We start from the raw sequence: 25,398 nt of genomic DNA on the forward strand, positions 1-25,398 counted from the left end.
TAAGTTATCAATGAACAAAAATAATAAAAGAAGAAAATGATATTTACCAAACCAATCGCAAACTATCGTCTCTAATTCCGTACAAGCTGGACTTGCCGCCTAGAGAAAAAAGACAAGTAAAGATAAAAATGTCCGTCAATTTGATGGATTTGAATTGATGCAGTAGAATAAAATGATATTTTACCCAAGAAAAACCAATACAACCAATAGCGTCTGACAACATGTCACCTAAAATTGAAGGAAATGAATTTCCAGCTGGAAAGTAAGCGTGAAATCGAGGATGTTGCCAGTGAGTGATCTAGGTTAGTGAAAATATTATTTTTTTAGCGAGAATACAAATTAATGAATAAATAAATAAATTACTGGTTTGATAACATACTCCAGGCATTATTTTGCTCTCTACATCTCTCATAATATCTGCCCATGGCTCTCCATCATACGGTGCTTCTGACGGCAACAGAGGACGTAAATAACCCGGACCAACATCAGGAGTCACACGACGAGTATGGATATTGTTCATAAAATCACAAATGTACTCCACCATTTCTTTACCGCGGATTCTAAATTCATCGATATCCATTTTTAGATATCTATTATTTTTCCTAAAAATATAATTTAAGTAAATTAAGTATCGTTGGATTAATTTGGTGAATTATTAACAGATATTTTGAATAACAATCACATTCACTTAACGGCAATGCCAATAAATAGAGAATAAAGTACACTGAAGTGTGACGAACTTATAATTAATTAAAACTCAATAAGAAGCCGTACCTGTTGCTTACGACACAAAAGAAAGCTCAAAAAATAAAAGGTAAAGCAGACAAGTCTGTGCTTAGAAGCTTACACCAAGAGAACTGACTCAAGACTCTGACCAAAGAAGAGTAAAGGACAATGGTAAAATAATAATATTAAAATTTAGTCGTCCTTGCTTACGCGCACGCGTTCTTTGGGGGGTGAAAATCAAGAGTCAAGACATCACAAACCCTATCCGTATCGTAGGTATATGTATCATCATAGCACCCCTACTATTTACCGAGGAATTCCAGATCATTTATCAAGAATAACTCCATTCTTTAGAAATATTTTTTTTATTAAAGTTTAATATTATTTTTAGGACACGGGCTGAAAAATAATTCAGCATGTAATAGGAAATGAAAGAAACCGTCGGGAGATTACAAAAAATTTATTCATACAAAATATTGGCCAACGATTACAAGGACCACTTGAGTAAATTGGATGTTTAGTTGATGGTGAAGGTGAAGATGCTTTTGGTATTGTTATTAAGAAGTTGTCATCAACAGCAGGAGCAGTACTTAATATGGAATATGAAATCGGGAACTCTCCTGTGTGGGAGGAGTCCTAGTTTATCAGTATTCATTGATATATCTATTAAACGTTCGACATTTAATTATTATTGAATTTAATTAAATGTTAAAGACCTACTTCTGAGCTTCTTTATAGGAGCCATAGAAATGTATATATCTATTTACATATTTGAGAGACTATTGTTTAAATTGGAAGAAAATTTTTGCCTTGTCGCAACGGATAGAAAACTTTTATGCCGATTTTTAATGTTTTTATTAGCTATATAATTCTGACAATTAATAATTAATAATTATTTAATAGAAAATTTAAACAAAGATTAAAAATTTTTCGAAATTTATTCTATTTATTTATTTTTTTATTAAAAACCAACATTTAGCGAGAGACCAGTGATAAGGTAAATTGAGACAATTACCCCGAAGAAAATTATGACAAAGTAAACTTTTATCAAGATTTTATAAGGTAAAAGCCCCAATTATTGACAGGGGTCTAAATATTGACACTCTAAATTATTTTTAAATATATTTAATCATCTGTAACAATAATAACTATCATATAAATTTTTATTAAATTCTAATTAATTAAAAAATTGAAAAAAATTACTGTCACTTCAAAATATTAAATATTAATTATTAAAAAAAATAAAGTTAGCACCAGTTCATCAAACCAGCTTACAAGCGTCTATTTTCTTAACAACTTTGGTTAGAAAAGCATTTTTTTTTTTTAAATGCCGAGTTTAAATTAATTTCTTCATCTAATTATATGATCTTTTTTTTTTTTTTTTAATTAACAATATATGAAAAATTTATAAAATTGAATAATCGAAATTAATTGTATGCTTTATAATATTTAAATAATGGGTGTCAATAACTAGTTGATAATTTTTAAGTTGAATCTCATATTGACAGCCAGTCGACAGCGCTATGACGCCTTTTTTTTACTTTAACCTAAAAAATTTACTGTAAGAGTTTGAACTCTTCTGATTCAATAAATTATTTTTAAATTAATTTTTATATTTTTAATAGTAATTTATCATTTATGGAAATTATTATTAATAAACTTTAATAATATTGATTACTTATTAATAAGTTTCGATAAATAAGAATAATCAGGTGATTCGACGCTTGCGCAGTATAGGTGTCAATAATTGAGGCTAAGGTATGTCAATAATTAAATCAATCAGTTTTTTAACCTGTCAATAATTGGTGTATCCGGATACTCTATTTAATTATTTAAAATTAATTAGTGAATATCAGTGATTATCATTTTAAAAAAAGAAATTGATTAGTAAAAACATTACTTGAGACATTACCACAAACAAAATTCAACGATTTTGATATTTGATTGCTTAAAAAAAATGAAATCATAATTTTGTCTCTTAGAGTGTCACTAATTGGGGCTTTTACCTTAAGCGGCGTTTTATATAAAAAAAACTAAAAAAATTGCAGTTCGAAATAACATTTTTATAAATTCAAACTTTGAATGTTAATTTTCAGAGCTTTCAATGTAATATTTACATTTTAAAATGTAATTCTTACGTAATCTGTAATAATACAATCTGAAACTGTAATTTTTACAGTTTTTTATGTGAAGCACCACGTTACATTATATAATGTAATTTTTCTTTTTTCCGTGAGATAACAAAATCACCTAACAGCTTAATATTAGCTTACAATAAGCAATGTAAAAGTAATTATTGAATACATAACACTAATAAATATTCATCATTTCACTAAAATATGTCATGCTGAAGATCATACTACAAACAAAGAATTTATGATAGTAAAGGTTGTAGAAATCTGTTGAAAAAAGAATCTGAAAATTGATAAGTGTTTATTTATTTATTTAGCTAAGACCCAACAGCCTAATGGCCAATGACAGGGTCATTTTTAAATTACAATGCTTAGATATGGTATAATATAGTGGAAACAATAAATTTTTTCAGTGCCTTTACACTTATAAATATTACATAGTCCATTTTAAACTTAGATTATGCAGTCTCACAAAAGTAATAAGTTCTTTTAATTCAAATAATAAGTAAAAACTAAAAATCCAAATAATTGTATAACTCAGTATTGCGTATAGCTAAACATAACATAATTGCAATTACTTATATTTATTTCCCACACTTCAATTAAATTTTATTCAAATAAACTAAGACTAAATAATTAATTAATAGCAGTTTAGTAAATTCTTCCTAAACAAAGAAAAATATTTAAAAACATTCTCCGCTACTCGATTAAGTAGTATGATTAAATATATTTTTAATTTAATAGAATATTAATAACTATTATTAAATTTATATAAATTTATATTAATAAAAATATAAATTTAATAATAGATTAAATAAAAATTATTGTTTTTCAAGCTAGTTTTCCGGGAGTCGAGACTTTTTTTCAGAAATTTCCTCCTCTTTAAAGATCTTTTTTTTTATTTTTGATATCACCAATAGTTATTGAGTTATTTATGAAAAACTGAGATTATTTAATTTAGTCATGTTTTTTGTTAATAACAAATTAAAATTTTCATGAAAAAAATAAAAAAACAACAACATTATTTTTATAATTTAATTCCGCATCAAATGAGTGATTGTTCATATTTTTATCAAATTTTCTAAGATTTTTATTAGTAAATTTATACAGGATTCTACATAGGAATAAATTCTATTCTTTTCTCTCCGCGTAATTTGGATTGTGAAGATTGAAACCAATTTTTTTACAATTGAAATTTAAAGATTAGAATTGTGTAATCTAAAACATAATAAAAATAAAATAGATTTTAAAGTAAAACGTAATAAACCTCTACTTTGTATTATCGAAAACTATGCAATTATAAAAAAAAAAAAAACGTAAATAATAAAATTTATATATTTTTTACAAGCATAAATAAAGTACATCTTATAAATTCGAATCATTAATATAAAGATTTTGTTATGAAAAATTCAAAATAATATTTAAGTTATGAATTTTATAGCTTTAGAATGTTGCCAATATTTTACACTGAGAAAAAATTTATTTAAAAACTCAATACTTTCTTTCTGTGTGCAAATATGGAATACCTTTCTTCATTCAGAAACAGCACTAGTTAATAACTTTTATTTGAAATGATTAAAAACAATTCAAAATGATTTGAGTTCACTAAAATATAGATCTACACTTTTCATGGATTGAATAATTTTAAATTAGATTACATCTAGAGATACAAACATAATAGTAAGTTTTGTTTTGACATAACTTATTAATTATTAGAATTTACGTTAATTTTTTCAAAGACTTTAATTTGATAAAAACATTAAGTGAATTGAAAATTCGAGTAGCGAAGATAATTCAAATAAAATAGTTGATATATATTTGAAGTTATGAAGAAAAGAGAAAAATACTTAACAAGAGCGACACATCTTAAGGGATATAAAAACGTTTAGTTCATAATGCTGGAATGCAGGGTCACGGAGATGAGGGAAATGTTTAATAATGCAATATGACGTCGAAGAGCCGTGGTGCTATTCCCGCTATGTCGCATACCAGTGACTATATTCACCTATTGCCTACGTCAACCCCCATTGAAACCCTCCGAACACTTCTATACGTAGTATAGTAGTCTTCCATCCGATGCTGATTGAAAAATATTGATGGCCTTTTTTTATCTTCTTATTTTGTTCTACATATACAATAGCCACTTTTTTACTCGTAGTTCAATTCAGTACTATTCATTTTATAATTTTATTTACTTAAGATTTAATTTATTTAGTTTACATTCTGGATTTAATTATCGAGAAGAGTCAAGTCCTTCGTTTTCTTCTTCTTGGTGGAAAATAAAATTATAAATAGAAGATATAAAGACTTGTAGGGCGGTGGGTAATGAAAATAGGATCGATAAGATGAATGATAATTCTGGTGAATATTCATGGAAAGCCTCGAGATATTGAGGAAAATATTCCTACGTACTATTGACGCCTTCGAGACACAAGTGCTTTGAATGGTTTTGTCTTAGGTATCTGGCGATAGTAAACCGATGAATAAGATGCTGACTATGAACTCATGACCCTACTGACCTACTGTCTAATCATTTTCTTAATCTATGCTATTATTATCGTTATTTTTAATTTATCAATTTATTGATTTTGCAATTACAGATGACCAGGAATAAAAAGAAGATATTAAAAAAAAATTATCCAAAAGATGATGATGCTGTTGAAGAAATTCAACCAATCCCAGGATTACCAGAAAAATACTTAAAGATGCAAGTTAACAGTGGTACCAAAATAAGAAATGTTTTAAAGTATGCTTTAAAACATTTTGATGAAGATAACTGTGTCTTGTGGACCGGCGCCGGCAAAGGAATTGAAAAAACTGTAACATGTGTGGAAATTTTCAAAAGAGAAAAAACAGGACTGTATCAAATTAATAAGATACGATATGTGAAGTAAGTATTTTTTAGCCTTGTCTAAAATGTGATTTGATGATTATAAGGCGGGTAATAAGGCATAGCTAAGGGAGATTTAAAAAAAATCGAAAATATTGCATTTAATTATTGCAATCTATCATTAATTTTTAAATTAATACATTAGCCCTAAAATATAATGGAGTAATGGTAATTTTCAACATAAACAAACACAAAATTAAATTTTTTTAAAACCTTGTGAGTAGGCCTTATTTTACTAAGATAGGGTAATAAGGTCTGCGGGTTATATATACTGGAAATAGTTATAATATATACTTGATAAAATTGGTATTAGAGATCAATCATTACTTAAATTGAGCCACAATACTTTTTAAGATGTTGATAAAAATTAGAACAATGATTTTAAATATATAGGAGACTTTCTATAGATATAGTTACTCATCACGATATCTCTGGAACTATAAGACCTAGAGACTTGAAATTTGGCAGGAATTATACTTTTGCCCTGTAGAGGTCAGCTAAGAACGAATTTTACAAAATTCCACCCACAAGGAGGGTTGCGGGGGCGTTAACAATGAAAAATTCCCGTTTTTAAACTATAGCTCCTATCGACTCCAAATTTGGTAGGAATCTTTTGTAAGAGATGTAGAAATAATCTATAAACGAATTTTACGATATCTCACCTCACAGAGGGTTGCGGGGGTGGGTATTAACAATCAAAATTTTTAATTTTCAAGCTATAATTCCTACAGACTCCAAATTTTGTAGGAATTTTCTGTAAGTGATGAAAAAATAATTTATCAACGAATTTTACAATATTCTACCCCAAAGAGGATTGCGGGGGGGTTAATAATGAAAAATTCCCGTTTTTAAACTAAAGCTCCTATCGACTCAAAATTTGGTAGGAATCTTCTGTAAATGATGTAGAAAAAGTCTATGGGCAAATTTTACGATAGCTCATCTCACAGGGGTTTGTGAAGGTGGGTGTTAACATTAAAAATTTTTAATTTCCAAGCTATAGCTCCTATAGACTCCAAATTTTCATTTCAAATTTTTTTCTTCGTGTCAAATATTATTCATTTTTGAAAAAAAGCCACGCAAACATTGTAATGATTGCACATTGAAAGTTACAATGAATATTAGCTGGAATAATTACATGGATAAAAGGTATATGCTAATTCGATGAAATTTGGAATTTGTGAAAGTCAAAACAGTACTCTAATTAAATTTCAAATTTAGATCTAAAAATACAATTCTATAAAATACCCAGCGAAGCGGGAGGGTAACAGCTAATTAAATATAAAATTATAAAAAATTTTTATTACCATTTACTCAAATCGTATTTTAGGAATTCTTCTGCGATACTTTAGCATATTTAAGATGATGAAATATAGAAGACAAGAAACGTTTTATCGAGACTCTATAAACTTGTAGCGACATTTCTATGCTAGACGCTTCTACTAGAGAAGTCTTTAGCGGAAGCGATTATTTTAAATAGCATTTCTATCACTTAGGCCTTATTACCCGCGGGTACCTTAATTATTATTTTTTTTCAGGTCTAAAAGAGAGGGAAATAAACCAAATTTAGTGCCTGAGATAAATATATTTTTATCGAAAGCTGCATTAGACACTTCTGAACTTGGGTAAAATATTTTTGTTAAATTTTGAAAAATAAACGAGAATATTTTTCTATTTGGTTGAATTTCAGATATCAAGCGCCGGGGGATCTGGGGATGTTTGAAGATTCGAATGTAGTTCAGAGTCAAGGAAGTAAAAGTAGAATGTCAGAGGAAACTATGAAGGAATTTGCGGAAATGGGTTTGAGGACGGGTCAAAAGAGGTCAAGGAAGAAGACAAATAATGATGGCCCTATTAAAAAGGGGAAGAAAGCGTGAACAGCATCAATTTTATTAACGGAATAAAAGAAAATTTGCTTGCATTGTTTTTAGAAATTTGTAGGTCGGTAAATTAAATATTTTTTTTTATGTTAATAACTTTTTATCATTTAAATAAAATTTCAATTGTATATTTTTTGATATTCTAATCTTATTTACAGAAATAGCTTTCTTGTCAATAAAAGTTTTTTTGTATATAAAAAAAGTAAACACTGATATGTTTTACTAGATAAAATTTTAGTATTTGCTTGCTTAGCATTTGTTCCCAATTCACTCTTATTATTGTTCAGAGTAGTCAGCGTTTTTATTTTAACGTGGAGTAAATGCAAAAATAAACAACTTTTTATTCTTCTATATTATTTAATATAATGTAATAATCAATAAAGCAGAAAGCATTGTATTAAAAAGATAAAAATAATCTCTTTCACAATTAGAAAGCTAATATTGTTTCAAATTATGTGTTTGAAGAATTATAAACAATATTTCAATCCTTTGTTGTGGTTTTTTCGATTACTCATATGTAATTGTGTAATTTCACTTACGAATCAAACTCTTGTTGAATAAAGAAGACATGCCTAGCATTGAAGAGATTCTAGCGGCAACAATAGTATAGTATAAGGAAGAAACTTGTAAATTTCAATTAAAAGTTGAAAAATTTTATGAAATCATGAAAGTTTAAGGGGTTTATTCACTTGTAAGTTCGATAAAATGTGTTTTTTTTGTTAATTTTTTCTGGAGAGGCTTTTTATTGATTATATCCATAAAATATATGAATATTTAGCGAATTTAACGTATTCTAAGAATTCATATTTTATTGATAAAAATATTGGGTTCCGTTGTTCCTGTAGAAGATCTCCTGAAGGTCCTCCACAAAAAGGTGTCAGGCGGTGAGGAAGATATCTCTGATCCAAATTATTTGAAATAAAAAAAAACCAAAAGGATTACTTTTAGGATAGATAAATACAGGTAATAATCGAATAAATAGTCAAAATTTTGATTTTAGACAAAATAGCGGTTTCCCAACAAAAAAAATTTTTTTTTGCACGAAAATTTACACTTTAAAGTGACTTAAAAAATCGAAATTTTTATCAGAAACTTTATTCCTTCGATCATTACCTGACAAAAGTATCTAAGAAGGTCCTGTGAAAATTTCAAGTCAATCGGTCAAGCCGTTTCGGAGAAATATTCCTCACCGACTTTGAAAACATCGTTTCGAGAAAAACGCATTTAAAGTTTTGGCTATCAACTCTTATAATTTAGATGATCCACTTTTATAATAATTTAGATGAAAAATATGAAAATATATCATGTAAGCAAACTATTCGTAACGTGATTAGTCAAATATATCAAAGCATAAAAATATATGCAAATCCTAAATTCAGGCGCGCGCTTGCGCAAATTTGAATTCTAGTTACAATTTAATTTTTATTATTAGGTATTTTATTAACAAAAGTATTATAGTATGTAAATTAAAACTATAAAAAACGGAAACACTTATTTCAACTCATAAGCTCTTCTAATAAATTTACAAATAATGTATTTACGTTTCTTTGATCTAAACTGGTCAATATTTGGAGCCTTTGACCTAAAGAGGACAAATATTTTCTTAAAAATGAAAAATAATATGGAAGCAAATAAAAAGGCATTAATTGAAACAAATTTTTCAGAAGGTCCCAGTGAGCTTACATCTTATTGAAGAATGAAGTAATGTCAATAAAATCGTTTTTTTTTTTTTTTTTTGCCTAATAATCTACATGATAATAGTCACGTAGTCTACATAATCCTCAACAAAATTATGTTAATCTTCAGTTAAATTTCAACTTACGATTAATAATTTAGTTTGATTAAATAAAACTTATCAAAAAAATAAACAATTTTTTTTGTGCCGTTGGGGTTCTTCAAATGAGAACCTCGTGAAATTCGTAAAAATTTTATTTGTTTTATTTAATAAGAGTATATACCAATGAAATAATTACACTAGATAAAGTTTTTATAATATAATTTTGCTTACTTAGCATTTTTTTTCAACTCACTCTTATTATTAACGTCAGTAGCCAGCAATTTTTATTTACAGTCTATGTACACTGAATGCAAAGAATGTAATTTTTGAAAATGTAAAACGCAAAAAGAAATTTTAAAAAATTGAAATTTATCGGCAGTGAAACATTGGGCACGTACATTGCTTCGCAATTTTTACTAATGATATCAATAATAGTGCCGCGTGAAAACAATTGTCAAATTAAAAGTTACAGTAATTAAAAAATAATTAAATCTACACTGACGCAATAAGAGAGCGTTACAATTTTAGCTACGATGGATAAATTGGTTTGTATTATAACACTTTGTTTATTATAATAATAATAATAATTATTATTATTATTATTACTTTTATTATTATTATTATTATTATTATTTCAGCTAGGTCATATAAGTTTACTTACTCTTACTCTATATAATTCATTAATTTAGTTAATCATCATTTTTTCTTTAATTAGTTAGCTTTAGTTGTTTTATTATTTAATAAATTATTTTCAAATTCACACAAATAATTTCCTCGTTTATAAAATTTCAACATTTGAGTCTATTTAACAATATTAAAGCTTATTTAAACTCAAATGTACTGATTCCATTTATTAATAGTTACATTATACTCAATCGCTGATATCATAACTTAAAAAAAAAAAAAAAAAAAAATCATTTCATGAATTCATTATTTTTCTTTTGAATTAGCAACTGACACATAGATATTAATGAATATAAAAAGTATTTACGATTAAACTCAAATTATCCGTTAATTATTAATATTAATAAATATGTATATATAATATATATTATAAAAGTGAAAGGTATTAACGATTTATTTATTATAATAGTCTCATACCTTTTAATTTTATTCATCAGTCAGACATATTATAAGCCTTTCGTTAGTTGCATTTGTTCAATAATTAATTCATCAATAATATTAATAATCCACATTATATGTAAAATAAAATTGATATCGCATATTTTATAATTTTTAAATTTCACTTGAAAATTTGAGATTATAAATTTAAATCTACGACTTTACAAGTCTTTTCGAGATTTACTTTTTTTTTCTTCTATTTTTAACTTGATACTAAATTTTTATCTTCATAAACTTAAATCAAATATTTTGGTCATATTGATATCACTGGGATTTAAACAATTTTTTTTCTACTTTAGATGCATTCGGTTTTAATGGCAGTGAAAAAACTTAAAAATTAAAGTTATTGTTGTTTAAAAAAAAAAAGTTTGTATTTTCACACCACTGAAATTAATTATACATGAATTTTAAAATGCATCTTGAAAGTGTAACAGTTTTTGATGGTAGAAATATCTAAAGAATAATTATTAAATTAAAATCTCTAATATTTGAGTACTGAACTAACACTTTCAATTTTTTTTTCATATCTATACAATTGTTAAATAAAAAGTAGAAATATTTAAGTAATATAATTAACTCTTTAGAATTTTTTTTCCAAAAAATTGTAAATTGATTTTTTATTTGCAGATATTTCAACTAATGAAATGAATTAAATATAATAAACATTTTAATGTAACTAAAATGCCAATTGATAATTTTGTTGATGAATAAATAATAAACATTTTATTTTGGTGAAAAATTATCTAGAATTAATTCTGTTATATTCATTTTTTTTTATCAACTATACTGTAGTCTAATGATTAAATAATAAATGCTAAAAATTTATTGAGATATAAGTATAATGAGAAGAATTTAAAAATACTGTTTTTTTTTTTTTTTTTTTTTTTTTTTTTTTTTTTCCCCAGCTAATAAAATAAAATAAACGTAATACCTTGAATTAATCTAATCAGTAAAACAAAAACGAACGCTTAAAAATATGAAGATAAAAAATTTAGAGTTAAATTGTCAATAAACGTCAAATATCCAATAAATCAAATAAAATAATTTATCAAATTTGACAATTGTAATTATGACAGATTCTTTGTACAGTTGAGTTCTATGCTTCACTTTCCGTTGTACCATCTTCTTTTAATATCGGAACAATAAGATTATCTTTTGACATTAGTTTATACTTAGTAACGAAAGCCGTGAACCTTAAAAAAAATATTAAAGTTTAACATAATTTATTTAAATGTTTCAAATCAATAAATCGATGAGTAAAAGCAATAAAAATAAAAAATAAAAATGTTACCTCCGACACAGATAAGTCTCGTGCTCAAACGGGTCAAATATCGTAAGATGATGGAAATAAGCGTGCGAAAAAATTCTGTAGACACGACGGCAGACAGATCCAAGTTTAGCGACTGATGATTCTTTAATACTAACACGACTTGGAAAATATTTATTGCTATTGAGCAAGCACGCCGCTCCGTCAAGAGTATGTCGTGTGTAATCAATAGCAGGACATTCTTTAGGTGTCTTGTGAGCAGCACATAAAAATATCCATTGTTCAGTAGCTGTCATTTGCGTACAAGACAGAGGATCGCAGTCTTCTTGCAGTCTTACTGCCAGACCATTTAACTCCATGCAAAATTGCCGGAGATGCTCGTACTTCCAGACTCCTTCGTCTTGTGCTTCTGGCATACTTAAAATCAGGTCTATGTTTGTTGGATCCCGTCTGATCATTTGCTGTATGTACTGCTGGACGGCCAGCGTGCTGTCCATTTCCTCGAAGGGTTCATCAGGCCATCGGCAAAAATCCTATCAAAAAAATATAATCATTAGTATTAATTTTTAGTTAGTTTTAGGAATAAAAAAATTAAATAAATGGCTGATTGGTTTAATTGACATGAGTAAGGTGTAGGTGTCATTTTGAGTGTGATGAAGATGGAGCAACGAGCAAGCTATCATAAATCGATTTATAAAATTCCGATGAATTATTTTCGTTTGACGTATGACTTTTATACGAGATTTCTGGACGAAAAAAAAAAATAATTCGCTCACAGCCTGGCGATTGCTAGTAACTAGGGTGAAAGTGTTAATTGAAGCGTTTAATAAAAGTCTTAATGGCCGTTCTAGTGGATGTGTTGTGACCTAGGTTTGAGTGAAAATAGTCGGTTAGTTTCTGACCTTAGCTTTGGTTCCGGGCCTGTTCCGACGTATTATTGCTGAGCCGTCTGCCATCTTCATCTTGTCTGGTGTTTCCTCCGGTGTCTCGGTTGTTGTTTCCGAATTTGTTGGTGCACTTATTCGACTTACGTCGAGCATTATCTTTTCTTGATGCGCATGGACCTTGACGCGCAATTTCTAGAGCTGCTTTTTCTCGACTGAGAGGTTACTTACTTCTTTTTACTGTGGTACCTGCAGTGCGCTGGGGACTGTTGTTTCTCACTAAATATTACTAAGTTTTTTCAAGTAACTGTCGAATGTTACTGACCCGCTTGTGGTAAAACAGACTTTTATTGAAGAATTACCATGAAAATTAATTTAGCACTAGAATTCAAATTTGCGCGCGCAAGCGCGCGCATGAATTTGGGATTTGCATATATTTTTATGCTTTGATATATTTGACCAATCACGTTACGAATAGTTTCCTTACATGATATATTTTCATATTTTTCATCTAAATTATTATTATATACTAGAATTTGAATTTGCGCGCACAAGCACGCGCCTTACTATAGCGTTTGCATATATTTTCATGCTCATGATATATTCGACCAATCACGTTACGAATAGTTTGATGCCACATACATTTCATCTCAATTTTATATAAGGATAAAAGTGGATCAGATATAGTTGATAATTTTAAGAATTTTTGTGACAAATAAATTATGACAAAAAAAAATTATCACACTGAAGTTGGCAGACATTAAAAATTATATTTTCAAATTTTATAATGATGCAATTATTATAAAAAAAAAAAATAAAATAAATTAAAACATTCCACAAGTGAAAATTTTTAGAAGCATTTTTTTATTGTAATTGATTTGTTACTAAAATTTTTTTAATTGACAGCTGACGGCTAACTTCAGCATTATAAAAAATTGACATTTAGAAATTTTAAAAAATTAAAAAACTAAAAATTCTGTTGTTTAAAGTCATCATTTTTTGAAAATTGGGAATCTGAAAAATTGAAAAAACAATAAATTCAATTTTTTAAAAAATGTTTTCATTAAATTCAAGCGTTACATAAAAAACTGTTGACTTTTTGGTAAATTTTATTTAACAAGAAGTCAAAATTTAATAATTCTCAACAAAATACTACCAAAAAAATGTTTATGCCACTTGGGATTAGAAAATTTTTTAGTTTTTCAGTAAATCAATTTTTTTGGCCTAAAAATTTAAAAAGTTATAATTTTCAAACATTGATTCTCAAATTATTCCATTTCATGACAGACTTACAATAACAATCATGAATATTTGTAATACGCTGTCAAATGTTAACAAAAATTTTATATTTCCAATAAAATCGCTAATAAATTGTGTTATAAGTTCAGCTATATGGAATATTTTTGTTTTTATTATCCCTGGTCTTGAATTCAATTGAAATTATTCAAAAAGAATTTGAATTTCATCATTTTTAATTCTTTTTAATCAACATTTTTAAACAGGGATCCATGCAAAAACAGAAAATTAAGAATCAATTATTATTTTTGAAATTTTCTTCTTGATAAATAGTTCCCGCCAATTTTGAAAATTAAAAGTTAAATTAAAAATGTAATTTCAATATTTTTAAATTATTGCTATTATGTAATTCATAGTCAGCCAAGTTCTAGGAATCTTTTTGACAAGGCAGTCAGCCGACAAACATCTTAGGTCCTGGACTATGTCCAAAGACTGACTGACTCCCAAATCAAATTTTCTATTACAATATATTAACCGTTTAACATTTTTTTGCAGCGTAAGCTCTTACCAATTTTTTTAAAAATATGAAAAGTTTTCAAATGAAATTTTTAGCTCATAGCTTATTAAAAAAAAATTTATCCAAAAAACCGGAAAATAAAATTGAAATTTTCTAACTAAATAAAAAATCAATAAATATTCATCAATAATTACATTATTTATTTGTTAATTATAATTGACTACAAAAGTGAAAATATACGTTGTATTATTCATAACAATTAAAAATTTTAAACTAGAAATTTTATTTCGTAATATTCTTTCCTTTCATTTTTATTTAACTAACTTTATCTTTACATAATTGCCGAGTTTATTACTCAATTATGCAATAAAAATTAAGATAACAAATAATAGCCGCGCAATTTTTACGCACTGAAAGTTAAAAATAATAAACCTTTGAAAGATCAAAATTCTTAATAGTGACCATTATGATTTATTTAATGAATAATGATAAATATTTAATACAATTCTTCTTCTCATTATAAACAATTATTACAATCACTAAATAATAATAAATATAGTTAATAATAATTTATAATTAATGACAAAAGAAAATAACTTATTTATAATGTGCATTTATTATCAAGTTTTTCACATCTAATTTATCTTGTTACTGTCGTTAATTCACTTATTATTCACTGTTATTACTTTGTTAATACCTGACAATGTACATGTACAATTATTTTGATAATTAATTAGTTTTTTATGAACCAGACTTATTATTTTTGATTATTAAATAAACAAACAGCTTTTCGATAACTTATTTTCCAACAACATAATTCAATTATTTTTTTATAATTTTAATTATCAGTTTTTAAAAATAAAACGATATTGTTTGTTACGGTCCCTTTTATTTCTTCATTAGTTTTAGTCTTTTTGATATTTAATTATGTTAAGACAAGATAAAATATAAAAATTTTAATTATTAGCGATACTAAATGTATTTCTTCTTTTAAATGTTCTTACAATTTTTTTTTTTTTTTTAGTGATACTAATACATAAATATAAATACAAATATTTTGTCGCCTATCTAAAAAGGATATCTACAATTTTTTCTTCTCTTTATTTATTTATTTATTACTTATTATTATTATCATCTTTCTTTTTTTACTCTCGTGTTGTTACATCATTGACTACGAAAGATATTGCACGTGAATAATTATTTTTATAATCTTTTTTAAACCGTCTACATTGTAGACTATTGAATAAATTCAAATGATAACTACACAAAAGTTAATTAGCACCGGCATAGGAAATAATTCTATGCATCAGGGCACGAAACATTTTATTATGATAATAATTATTATTATTACAGTTATTATTATTATTTTTATAATTATTATTACAAACTCCCTGCTTTGATAAAAAAAAAAAAAAAAAAAAAAAAAAAAAAAAAAAAAAAAGAAGAAATAAAATATGCTATTAATAATTTTAATTAATTACAAAGAAGAAATTTATAAAAACCTACACGGATTTGATTTTATAAGTTTCTTTCATAACGAAAGAATATTTCAATTTATCCAGCATAAATTATTTAATTTGATCCCACATTTAATGAAATTATTTTTAAAAATACTATTTACAATTAAATAATAAATTAATTTTTGTCACATAGTTTTATAAAACTATTTTAATTTTTAATGAATGATAAAATATAATTTTAAAAACTTTAAATTTAAATACCACAATACTTTTGATAAAACTTTAAATTGAAACGTTGCGAAAAATTATGCAAGGTAAAAAAATATAAGAGAACAAAAGTTAACAGAAATAAAATTTCTTACAAGAATTTATCTACGATATTGAATTAAAATGCCGTAAAAATTATGCAAGAGTAAGAAAAAATGTACATAAACTTTTTTCTACATGAAAAAACTCTGAAAACAATAATAAAATTTACCTTTAACCGTGTAAAGTCCAAAATAAGAATTTAAAAGTTTAACAAAACATAACTTTTAAAATAATTCGAAGAAATATATTTATAAAAATTTATTCTTTTCTTTAAATCAATTAAAGCAAAGACTATTTAATTATTTAATTAACAATTTTCTTATAAATAAATTTAATAATTATTTAGCGAAGAAAAATAATGAAATTTAAAACAAAACAAATTTTAGTTACAAGTAACTAATAATTACTCAACCAATAAACAAAAAATTAATGATCAACAACTTTTGTGTAATTTGAAAAATGAAAATTCAACAACAAATACTAATCTATCACAAATTCGAGTGTCAAATCCAACATTTAATCGTTTCAATGATCGCCCTTAGATATAAATAGTCTGGAATAGAAATCGAATATAATAAATCAATCAATTAATAACTAATATAATTGATCAATTAACTAATTAATATACAATTATTTACTGATTAAGCTACGCTAATATATGCATTTGGTTAACGCAGGCCTGCAATCGACAAAGGGATTAATTAAAATCATTAAAAGACAGTGTTATTAACTTTAAAGTAAGAAACTTAAAGTCTTACTGATATAAATAATTTTATATCAGTTCTGCGGGTATTGTATATTGTATTACATTCTCTTATTTCATTCCGGTGGGTCAATGCACCGAAATCGATACTCTCCGGTAAATCCCAACACGCAACTACTCTCTTAAGAGTTAACGATTTACTATTACCGCGTGGGTTACACAGGAGCCTTTTAAGTGACAGTAAGTGAAAAATAAAACCATGCTATACAATATATTATATAGAATATTATACATAATAATTTAAATCAAATGAAAATCCGTGATGGTCAAATTAACCAAGATAACAAAACCTCCCTTTGATTTATTTATTTACCACACATGCACTATTGTATTGTATTGCACTAAAATTATCATCATCATCATCATCATATTTATTTTTTTGACTACTATTGCACTTGAGTTTGACTGGCTTTCTTTGTCTTATTAGCAGGCTGTTTATTATTTATAAAATTATTATCCATTAACCGTCAGGACGCCAAAGTTGTTCTGTGCCAAGACACTCTATGGGAAGAAGTGTCCTGGGATTGCTGTTGATAATTACCAGCATGAAGTCTGTCGTCTTGGGGTTGATGCAGCTTAGCAGTATTTTTATCTGGAATTTTTTGCCTGAAAAAAAAAAAAAAAAAAATAAATAAATAAATAAATAAAATAAATAAATAAATAAAAATAAAAATAAAAATCGATTAAAAAAATCTTTTTGTGCAAGATTTTAACAAAAGTATAAACTAGCAGACTAAAGTTAACGCTCTTTGATCTATTGCAAAGTATTAATAAAATATGAATAAATCCTATTAGCTATTCCTCAAAAATAAAATATGCATAAAGCCTTGAAAGAAAACAAAGAAGCTAAAGTTTTGTATAACAAAGCAACCGTGTGAACTTTAGCATTGCAAGCTATAGATGTTAGTTGTATTGTACGTTAACGTTAAATATAAATGATGTTCGAGGGAACCCTGGGAAAACATGAAACATAAATTGCCGATCGAACTTTTTCCTTACTTGGGTAATAGTCTATAGCTATATAGTTTAGAGTCTTTGTTCAAGCCTTTTAAACTAAAAATAATAAAACATTGTCTGCACGTAAACGAAGACATCTGCAGTACATTCGGATAACATTGATGACAAACTCCTAAAGTATATTGGTATATATGTCTGAATGAAGCGTTACGCTCGATCCCTATCCTTACTCCCATCTCCTGGATAAAAATCTCTGGGGAGGAGAGATACGACAAGGAAAGAAGACAGCTATCAGTTTCAGAGTTTAAGAAAGAAAAAGAAGAAAGACATAGTATGTAATATACAGAGAGGGTTGATGAAGCACAGTTGTATATAGACAGAGAGGTGGAATATTTAGCCTCAAGCTGAGTATGAAAGCTCCTGTGCAGCCAGTAGTGTATGTTGTATTATAGAGTTGGAAGTAGATGTAGAGGGTAGAGGGTTTTGAGAAAGAGAAAGAGGGAAATCGATCGAGCCAGGCTAACTTTCCTCATGTTGCGCACGCGTTCTTCATTCTACATAATTCTCTATAGCAATATACTTTGTAAATTATTGTATAAACATATGGAAATACCTGTAATTACTGTAATTAGTTGTAGCAATGATAATGAATAATAATAATAATAATAATACCTGCAGCCAAAAAGTGGATGCCATAAACGGGAATCGTCCCCAGGAATTCGTGCTGTTGATGTTACTTCAGATTCCTGTCTGAGAAGGCCACTCCGTACCCTTAGAATGGAATTTTGGCCTGGAGTTACAGACGAGGACGAGTGTCGGGACAAGTCCATTGGTGCTGGCATAAGACTTCCTATTGGCTTGCAAGACAATCTTTTCTTCTCGGAATTAGTCGGTAGCGAGGAGTAGGAATTTTGATTTTTGTTATTACTATTATTATTATTATTATTATTATTATTATTATTATTACTATTACTGTAACTATGCTGGTGGTTCTGAAGTTGCTGCTGGTACCCCTGCTGATAACGATTATCAGCCTTAATATTTTTATCTTCTGGCACACGGTAACGGGAATCAGGAACAGCATTCAACACTTGCTGAAGATGCGACAGTGAGATTACTAAAATATCGGGATCGGAGAGAAGTTCAGGATGAGACAAAGCCTCAGGAAGTCTTAGCTCTGGCTTGGTGATAAGCAACCTGGGTATTTCTATCGCCGGCGCCGCAGCTAGACTCGACAGCCGATCTCGCGGGACGAGAAGAGGATCCGGAATAGATCCACCGGATTTTCTTATTAATTCCCTGAGTTGATTAGCTGGTTTCGGAGCTTCTCGTCTACTCCATTCGGTCGGCTTGACTTCAATCAAATCCGGAGCTTCACGCCGGCGCTTCTCAGGTACCGAAGGCATCACATTTCTTACCAGGTCTGGCCGCGACGCGTCTTCGGAGCAGGTCACAGAGCACGGAGGACTCGGAGGTATTTGTTGCGAGCACGTTCGAGTTATCTGCAACGTTTTAGGAAAACGGGGCTTGTCGAGAGAGTCGTTAATAGGCTTAAGATCCGGCAGAGGAATGCTTCCAGGTACTCGTGGTTTGTGGTTAATAATCGTAACATCCTCTTGCACTTCGTCAATGTCCTCCTCGACGATGTCGTCTTCGAGACAGGTCTCTGGTACTTTATTCGTCGGAACATTTCTCGCAACTTGATAGAATCCAGTCTCCGGAAGCTTATCATCCGGACCAAGTACGTCGTCATCGCGCTCGTGAAGTTCTTCGTCGTCCATCATCTCCACAGAATCACGGTCGTCGTACTCAAATACCGTAGCGTTTTCATCATCAAGCTCCTCGTTATCTTTAATATCGTCCTCTATTTCTTCTATTTCTTCCTCGGTGTCTTCAGCCCTCACTACCGAAACAGAAACAGAATTAACATCAATTTTACCACCCTCAGGATTATTTTTATTTTTATTGTCTTTATTAATATCTTTAACACTTTCTATCTGCTGGTCCACCACTTCGTCATCCTCCACCACCATCTCAATGTCATCGTTCAATTTAGAATTCTCAATCAAACTACTAAACCGATATCTTGCGGGATTAAGTGGTTCCAAAACAACACGCGGCTGAAGCAACGAATCTTTTTGCACTTCTTCTAAATCAATCAACCCAAGTGTTGTTCTCCCGCAAGAAAGAGTAAGAAATTTTGAATTCTCGTGCTGTGTATCTTCATACTCGTAATCACCGTCATGAACATCGTGATCGTCAAACCTCTCACGTTCCTCGTAATCGTCATCTCGATCGTCAGTTTCTTCTTCGTGGTTGTGATCGTCGTATGATAAATCAAAACTTATCCTCGAGTTTCTACATGAACTTCGAGTAGCGTCACTCTCGTCATCTGAAACTCGATCGTGATAATGTGATCTGACAGCAAGACATCGTTTAGATTCTTTTCTTCTGACTTCCGGAACCACACACGTGTCTTTATTTTTGCTCAGCATGTAAGACGTCGATGACCTGGAGGAAAATGAGGTTGACTCCGAGTAAGACGAGGGCGACGATGACGAACTTTTTAACGACATCGAGCAGGGTACACAGCTCGAGGTGATTGAAGGTGAAGAGGACGCAGGCTTATCTTTATTGACAGAGTAATTGGATCCACTACTAGAACATCGACAAGAATTATAAATACTCGAGGAAGTTCTTGGTATCGACCTCCACCCGAAAGGAGTTTTAGTAAGTTTTATTCTGTTCCTCTTGTCATAATCTTCACAGCGTACTTCAACTATTTTTTGTTCTCGCTGCAAAGCCCAGAGAAAAATCGGATTTACTTTCGGACGTGTTTCACTTTCCTTGTAAGGTTGTTTACAATTATCAACACCAAGATTATCCACTTGAGTTTCTGGACACTCTGAAGAGTACCGACACTGTTCGTGAAATGCGCCGTCGTGGTCGTTGTTGTCGTGCAGGTGGTTGTTATTGTGGTTATTATTATTATTATTATTATTGTTCTTCAGATGATGATGCCGACGTCGATGCTGGTGGTGACGATGACGATGTCGGTGGCGTCTCTGACGTCGGGGCGATTGGCCCCGGGTGGGGGCAGCGCTCATCGCTCCATCCAACGGCTCTTCAACCTGCTCGTTTGCATCAACTCGGCCGAGTGTCAATTTAAACGTTAACCTGATTACAATAACACCAATATCATTATCTATTATACAGTTGTCATGTCATGCATACTAATAGCATAATCATGATAATGGAAATTATAATTATAATTGAAGTAACAATTGTCAATAATAATTATAATTATTAGCATCATCAGCAGCAATTTATATTATTGGTATGACTTGTGATTCATGAGTAGCATGCTACTGGTATCGATATTACACTTACCTATTAGAATTGTTCATCCACCGACAGTATGTCTCCACATCGGCCCACCCGTGTCCATCCACGGTCCATTTGTCATCGGATTTAATGACAGTGTTATCGCGGGCGTGGCAACGGGTAGACACTGGTGAAATTTAACTCGACGTCCAGGCGTCGCGATTTTCATGTCCTCGACTACTCGGCTGAATCGATCTGCTCGCGAGTACTTGGCATGATAAATCACTATCCTCGTTTCTTCCTTCCTTCAGTATTCTCAAACTTTTTAAAAACTATCATTTATTTATAAATTTATTTTTATAAAAATATTAAAACCACTGAAAATAAAACAGATAACTTATCAGTTGTCACCTTAAAAAAATATTATATTAAAAAAGTATCTTGTAATAGACAACCAGGTAGGCAACGTTTTTAAAATCCTAAACTTATCATCACTATCAACAAGTTGGTTGACTTGAAACAGCCGCGCACTCCGACTGCCAGGGAGCTACTGACCGGCCGTAGAGTTCCGATCTTTTCAATCCCCGTTCTCTTCAGTCTCCTCGCCAACGCTCTCAATACCATCCTCGACGCCGTCGCCGTCGGCGTCCTTCTCCATCAACACACTCAAAAAGACACAGCTACACGATAAAGATAAAGTACGTGGGCGTGGGCGTGCAACAAGGATGTGGATATTCGCAATATCAGGGGCTCTCATGCTGCAACATGTCTTCTTACACTGTAATAATATAAATACACATACACAAATACATAAATATATATGTCCGTGTATATATTAGCTGCAAACGCCGATACGCTACGATGTTCCTACCTGCGGAATGACAAATTCTAAACGTTATCAGCAGTAGAATTAGTATTAGTAGTAGTGTAGAGACCAATATGCATGCATGGATGTATAATCAAACGCTTACACTATTTCTCTACACAGTTCTGCCACGCAATCGATTTGCTTCATGTCGTCGTTCTATGCCAGAGTACTGAGAACAGAGTACAGAGCACACAGCACACAGTACACACAGCACAGAGAGACTCTTTCATACTATGTCTATGTACTTTACTCAACACTCTGGCAACTTTTGCCACCATATTCATACACACATTTTTATATGTCTCTCTTATGCTCTTTATAGCTTCATCCATGGCATAATTAAATATACACATTGCCCCTAGCTGTGTACATTCGTGTTATCAACTCTATCATCTGTAGCAAAAAAATCACAAGACAATATTTAATACTCCATTTACTACGTTATTATCATTGTTGTTATTTTTTTTTATAATTATAGTAAAAATAATAATTACATCTACCTTTATTAAAGAACTGAGCATCATTCTCTGTTCTTCAAACAATTAGTTACCTACATTCGACATTTAAAATAGTTACCTTTGTTATTTTTATTTACTTTACATTTAAATAGACGTCTTTGTACTTTTGTTTTATTATTTTTTTTTCCTTACTCTTACGACCTACATAAAAAAGGTTTTCAGCCCCACGCAATTTCGACGTAATCATTCAATATGAAGTTTAAACGCACGCAAGCTTCTACCATGGCTTCCCCGAGGCTTTTCGTGTAAAATTCAAGGACTGTCATCGTATATATTTTACTCGGCGTATATAACCTGAAAAATAAAAAATAAAAAATAAAAGTTAAATTTATTTCCTTTATTCCAACGTATCATTTTTTATCCGTTTAATCATTTTAAATTGGATAGTGGTTACGTAGTTTTAAGGTTTGAATTTTTAGGGTCGATGTGATAACATTTTAGGAATTTAATCACAGATAGCGGCTAACTCAAATAAAAAATATATATAAAGAAGCTATTGTTACCACGATCATCCATTGAAGAGTCAAGTTGTACGGTATCAAAATAGGTATCCAGTTGCTATAATCCAAGGCAGGTTTTGGTATATAGTATAGGAGTAGGGTTGTCGTCTATCTGCTGTGTTTACAGATGTACATACACATAGTCACATACTTGCATCCATACAGGCATACATCTACCTACATATAATACAATATAATAAAACATGTATTCCGTAGGTCATCGAGTTGATGAGCAGTGTAACTGGGCAGAGTTGGAAACTACTTGTGACTTGGACACTCGCTTCAACTCTTCGTACAACGTATAAGACTAGTGCACATATACATTCACACACATTTTCCAACTGTATCTGTATTTGCTGTCCTTCTTCCAAGTGAAGTCAATGAGCTCTCTAGATGTATCTTAGGCTATATCTAGATAATTATACATACATTATATATAACCACACAAGTGTTGACAAGTAGAGTAGGTACCAATACTTTACTACATTTAATTACTGGCATGAATTTATAGAATGTTACGGTCTATGGATACAATGTTGAAAAAAATTTTTTTATTTAAATTAGTTCAATTGTAAAAAATATTACTTACTCATATTTATGATTGATTTATTGATTCTAGGTTATTTCTTCGACAGAACGCCGCTTTTTTAATATTACAATGTTTTAATATTATTTGTCGTTGAACAAAAATTAAAGGAATGATTGGATGGTAAATAATAAATTTTATGAAAATAAAGTTAGCCGACATCTACAAATTTTTAGAATTTTTTTTATTGAAAAAATTATTACAAAAAAATAAAAAAAAATTTGCACGTGTAAAAATCTTCAAAAACTGCAAGTGCAATTTTGTAAAAATATTTTTTTGTTTTAATTAAATTATTAAAAAAAAAATTTAGACATTAATTTTGCATGACATTAAAGTTAGCTGTCACTTGACAATTTTTTAATTTTCTTTAACCAAAAAAATTTATTCTTAAAAATTATTTTAAAAAAATTGCATTTTTAATTTATTAAAATTTCTACAAGTCTATTTTTTTAATAGTTTTTTTTTTTGCTATAACTTATGAGTAAAAAATAATTACAACAATTGTTAAGTGACAGCTAAATTTAATGTCATAAATTAATTTAGCAGATATTTGATAATTTTTATAACTTTTGTTAACAAGTAAATTGTGGGAAAAAAAATAAGAAAAAAAAAATTGACATCTGAAAATTTTAAAAACAAAAAATGCAATTTTTTAAAAATAATTTTTTATACTTAATTTAATTGTTAAATAAAATTAAAAATTCATCAGGTGACAGCTAACTTTAATGTCATCTAAATTTTTTGGAAGATAACTTTCTAGTAGAAAATTCGTGTAAAAAAATTCAATTCTACAATGATAGAAGAATTCAAAATGGCGTTTAGACTTTAGATTAAACTTTACTAACCCAATTTTAGTGAACTTTTGTAGTTGATAAAAACTCCAAGTAATTTTATTCAACTATACTCGGCGAAACTTATTTTATCATAAAGTTTTTTAGTTTTTAATCTATCTATTGATGAAATTGTAGTACGATTAAATCTTCAAGGTTAAATAAAAGTTATTATATTGAAATAACCTTGTAATGCTACGAAATGGTTAAATAATTAGTCAAAAAATAATTAAAATTAAAGAAAGATTGAAAGTAACAAGAAGAAACGGTATTTTTTTTTTAAATTACTCAAAATTCTTATAAGAATTAATCAAATTAAAGGTAAATAAATTTTAATATAAAAAGTTTCCATTTTAAATCATTCGACATTCAAGATGGCGGCTAAAATTTATTGAACCAAATATTTGTTTTAATTGTTAACATAAATACAACTGTAGAATACTTTTTTTTTATGAAACTGAAGTTAGCAGACGTCTAAAAATTTTTGATTTTTTTTATTAACCAAATTACAACGAAAAAGATATTTATAAAAAATTGCACTTATATTTTTTCAAGTTTTTTACATGTGACAATTTTTTTGTAATTTTTTAATTAAAATTTAAAAAGAAAACAATTTTCCAAAAATTTTGAAATATCGGCTAACTTCATTTTAATTTTTTTTTTTTCTACTAAATTTATGCGTTTTAATGAACTTTAAAGATAATTATTTAATAACATTAAAAAAAAATTTAAATACTAACAACATAATTTAGTTTTGGTGAAATTGACATGTCGGAGAAGAAATACCAAAACATATAAAAATATAAAATTAAATAAAAGAATTACTGAATATATTCGTAAATAATTGATATTATT

The 25,398-nt window shown here is 28.7% G+C and overlaps 4 protein-coding genes across 9 annotated transcripts in view; 1 reads left to right on the top strand and 3 right to left on the bottom strand.

Annotated features, from left to right (window-relative positions):
- Window positions 1–1,047, bottom strand: part of LOC141531632 (aromatic-L-amino-acid decarboxylase) — a 7,889-nt gene extending 6,842 nt beyond the window's left edge. Inside the window, exons 1-4 of the mRNA XM_074249546.1 lie at window positions 775–1,047; window positions 380–602; window positions 185–298; window positions 48–99 (exon numbers count right to left, since the gene is read on the bottom strand). Of these exons, the coding sequence (XP_074105647.1) occupies window positions 48–99; window positions 185–298; window positions 380–580 (367 nt within the window). The 5' untranslated portion in view covers window positions 581–602; window positions 775–1,047. The remainder of the gene's footprint in view (window positions 1–47; window positions 100–184; window positions 299–379; window positions 603–774) is intronic.
- The window catches only part of Rpp25 (ribonuclease P protein subunit Rpp25), a 27,704-nt gene extending 16,814 nt beyond the window's left edge, over window positions 1–10,890 (top strand). For 2 of the 5 annotated variants that reach the window (XM_074249586.1, XM_074249588.1), the window contains exons 2-4: window positions 5,459–5,748; window positions 7,284–7,370; window positions 7,436–10,890. In XM_074249586.1, coding sequence (XP_074105687.1) covers window positions 5,459–5,748; window positions 7,284–7,370; window positions 7,436–7,622 — 564 coding nt within the window. In that variant the 3' untranslated portion in view covers window positions 7,623–10,890. Of the gene's footprint in view, window positions 1–2,270; window positions 2,485–5,458; window positions 5,749–7,283; window positions 7,371–7,435 lie in introns of those variants that run through there. The other 3 variants (XR_012479963.1, XM_074249587.1, XM_074249589.1) reach the window with 3 other exon arrangements.
- Window positions 9,542–13,034, bottom strand: Mob4 (MOB kinase activator 4). Its single transcript, XM_074249578.1, has 3 exons — window positions 12,694–13,034; window positions 11,816–12,324; window positions 9,542–11,717 (listed from the first exon to the last, which is right to left on the bottom strand). Exons 1-3 carry the CDS (start codon window positions 12,829–12,831, stop codon window positions 11,621–11,623), a joined length of 744 nt encoding a protein of 247 aa, XP_074105679.1. The 5' UTR covers window positions 12,832–13,034; the 3' UTR covers window positions 9,542–11,620.
- Window positions 13,035–14,639: 1,605 nt separating this feature from the next.
- On the bottom strand, window positions 14,640–23,579 carry LOC141531627 (uncharacterized). 2 transcript variants are annotated; one of them, XM_074249539.1, is made up of 6 exons: window positions 23,131–23,579; window positions 22,686–22,921; window positions 22,113–22,502; window positions 21,308–22,019; window positions 18,590–21,094; window positions 14,640–17,566 (listed from the first exon to the last, which is right to left on the bottom strand). In XM_074249539.1, exons 4-6 carry the CDS (start codon window positions 21,322–21,324, stop codon window positions 17,428–17,430), a joined length of 2,661 nt encoding a protein of 886 aa, XP_074105640.1. In that variant the 5' UTR covers window positions 21,325–22,019; window positions 22,113–22,502; window positions 22,686–22,921; window positions 23,131–23,579; the 3' UTR covers window positions 14,640–17,427. The 2 variants fall into 2 exon arrangements, with proteins under 2 accessions (XP_074105640.1, XP_074105639.1); XM_074249538.1 differs by having other exon boundaries at window positions 22,610–22,921.
- Between the last annotated feature and the right edge of the window lie 1,819 nt (window positions 23,580–25,398).

Source organism: Cotesia typhae, unplaced genomic scaffold (assembly GCF_013202065.1).
Source record: "Cotesia typhae breed Kobodo isofemale line unplaced genomic scaffold, CoteBio_Ctyphae contig_50, whole genome shotgun sequence".
In the NCBI taxonomy this organism is placed as follows: Eukaryota; Metazoa; Arthropoda; class Insecta; order Hymenoptera; family Braconidae; genus Cotesia; species Cotesia typhae.

Bases quoted from the DNA above. Each gene is read 5' to 3' on its own strand.
- Mob4 (XM_074249578.1), bottom strand. From the start codon at position 12,831: ATGCTCGACGTAAGTCGAATAAGTGCACCAACAAATTCGGAAACAACA. The intron at 12,325-12,693 runs GTCAGAAACTAA...TTTTTTTGATAG, and splicing joins GGCCCGGAACCAAAGCTAAG to GATTTTTGCCGATGGCCTGA. The intron at 11,718-11,815 runs GTAACATTTTTA...ATTTTTTTTAAG, and splicing joins GAGACTTATCTGTGTCGGAG to GTTCACGGCTTTCGTTACTA.
- LOC141531627 (XM_074249539.1), bottom strand. The intron at 17,567-18,589 runs GTATTATTATTA...TTTTTTTTTCAG, and splicing joins CATCCACTTTTTGGCTGCAG to GCAAAAAATTCCAGATAAAA.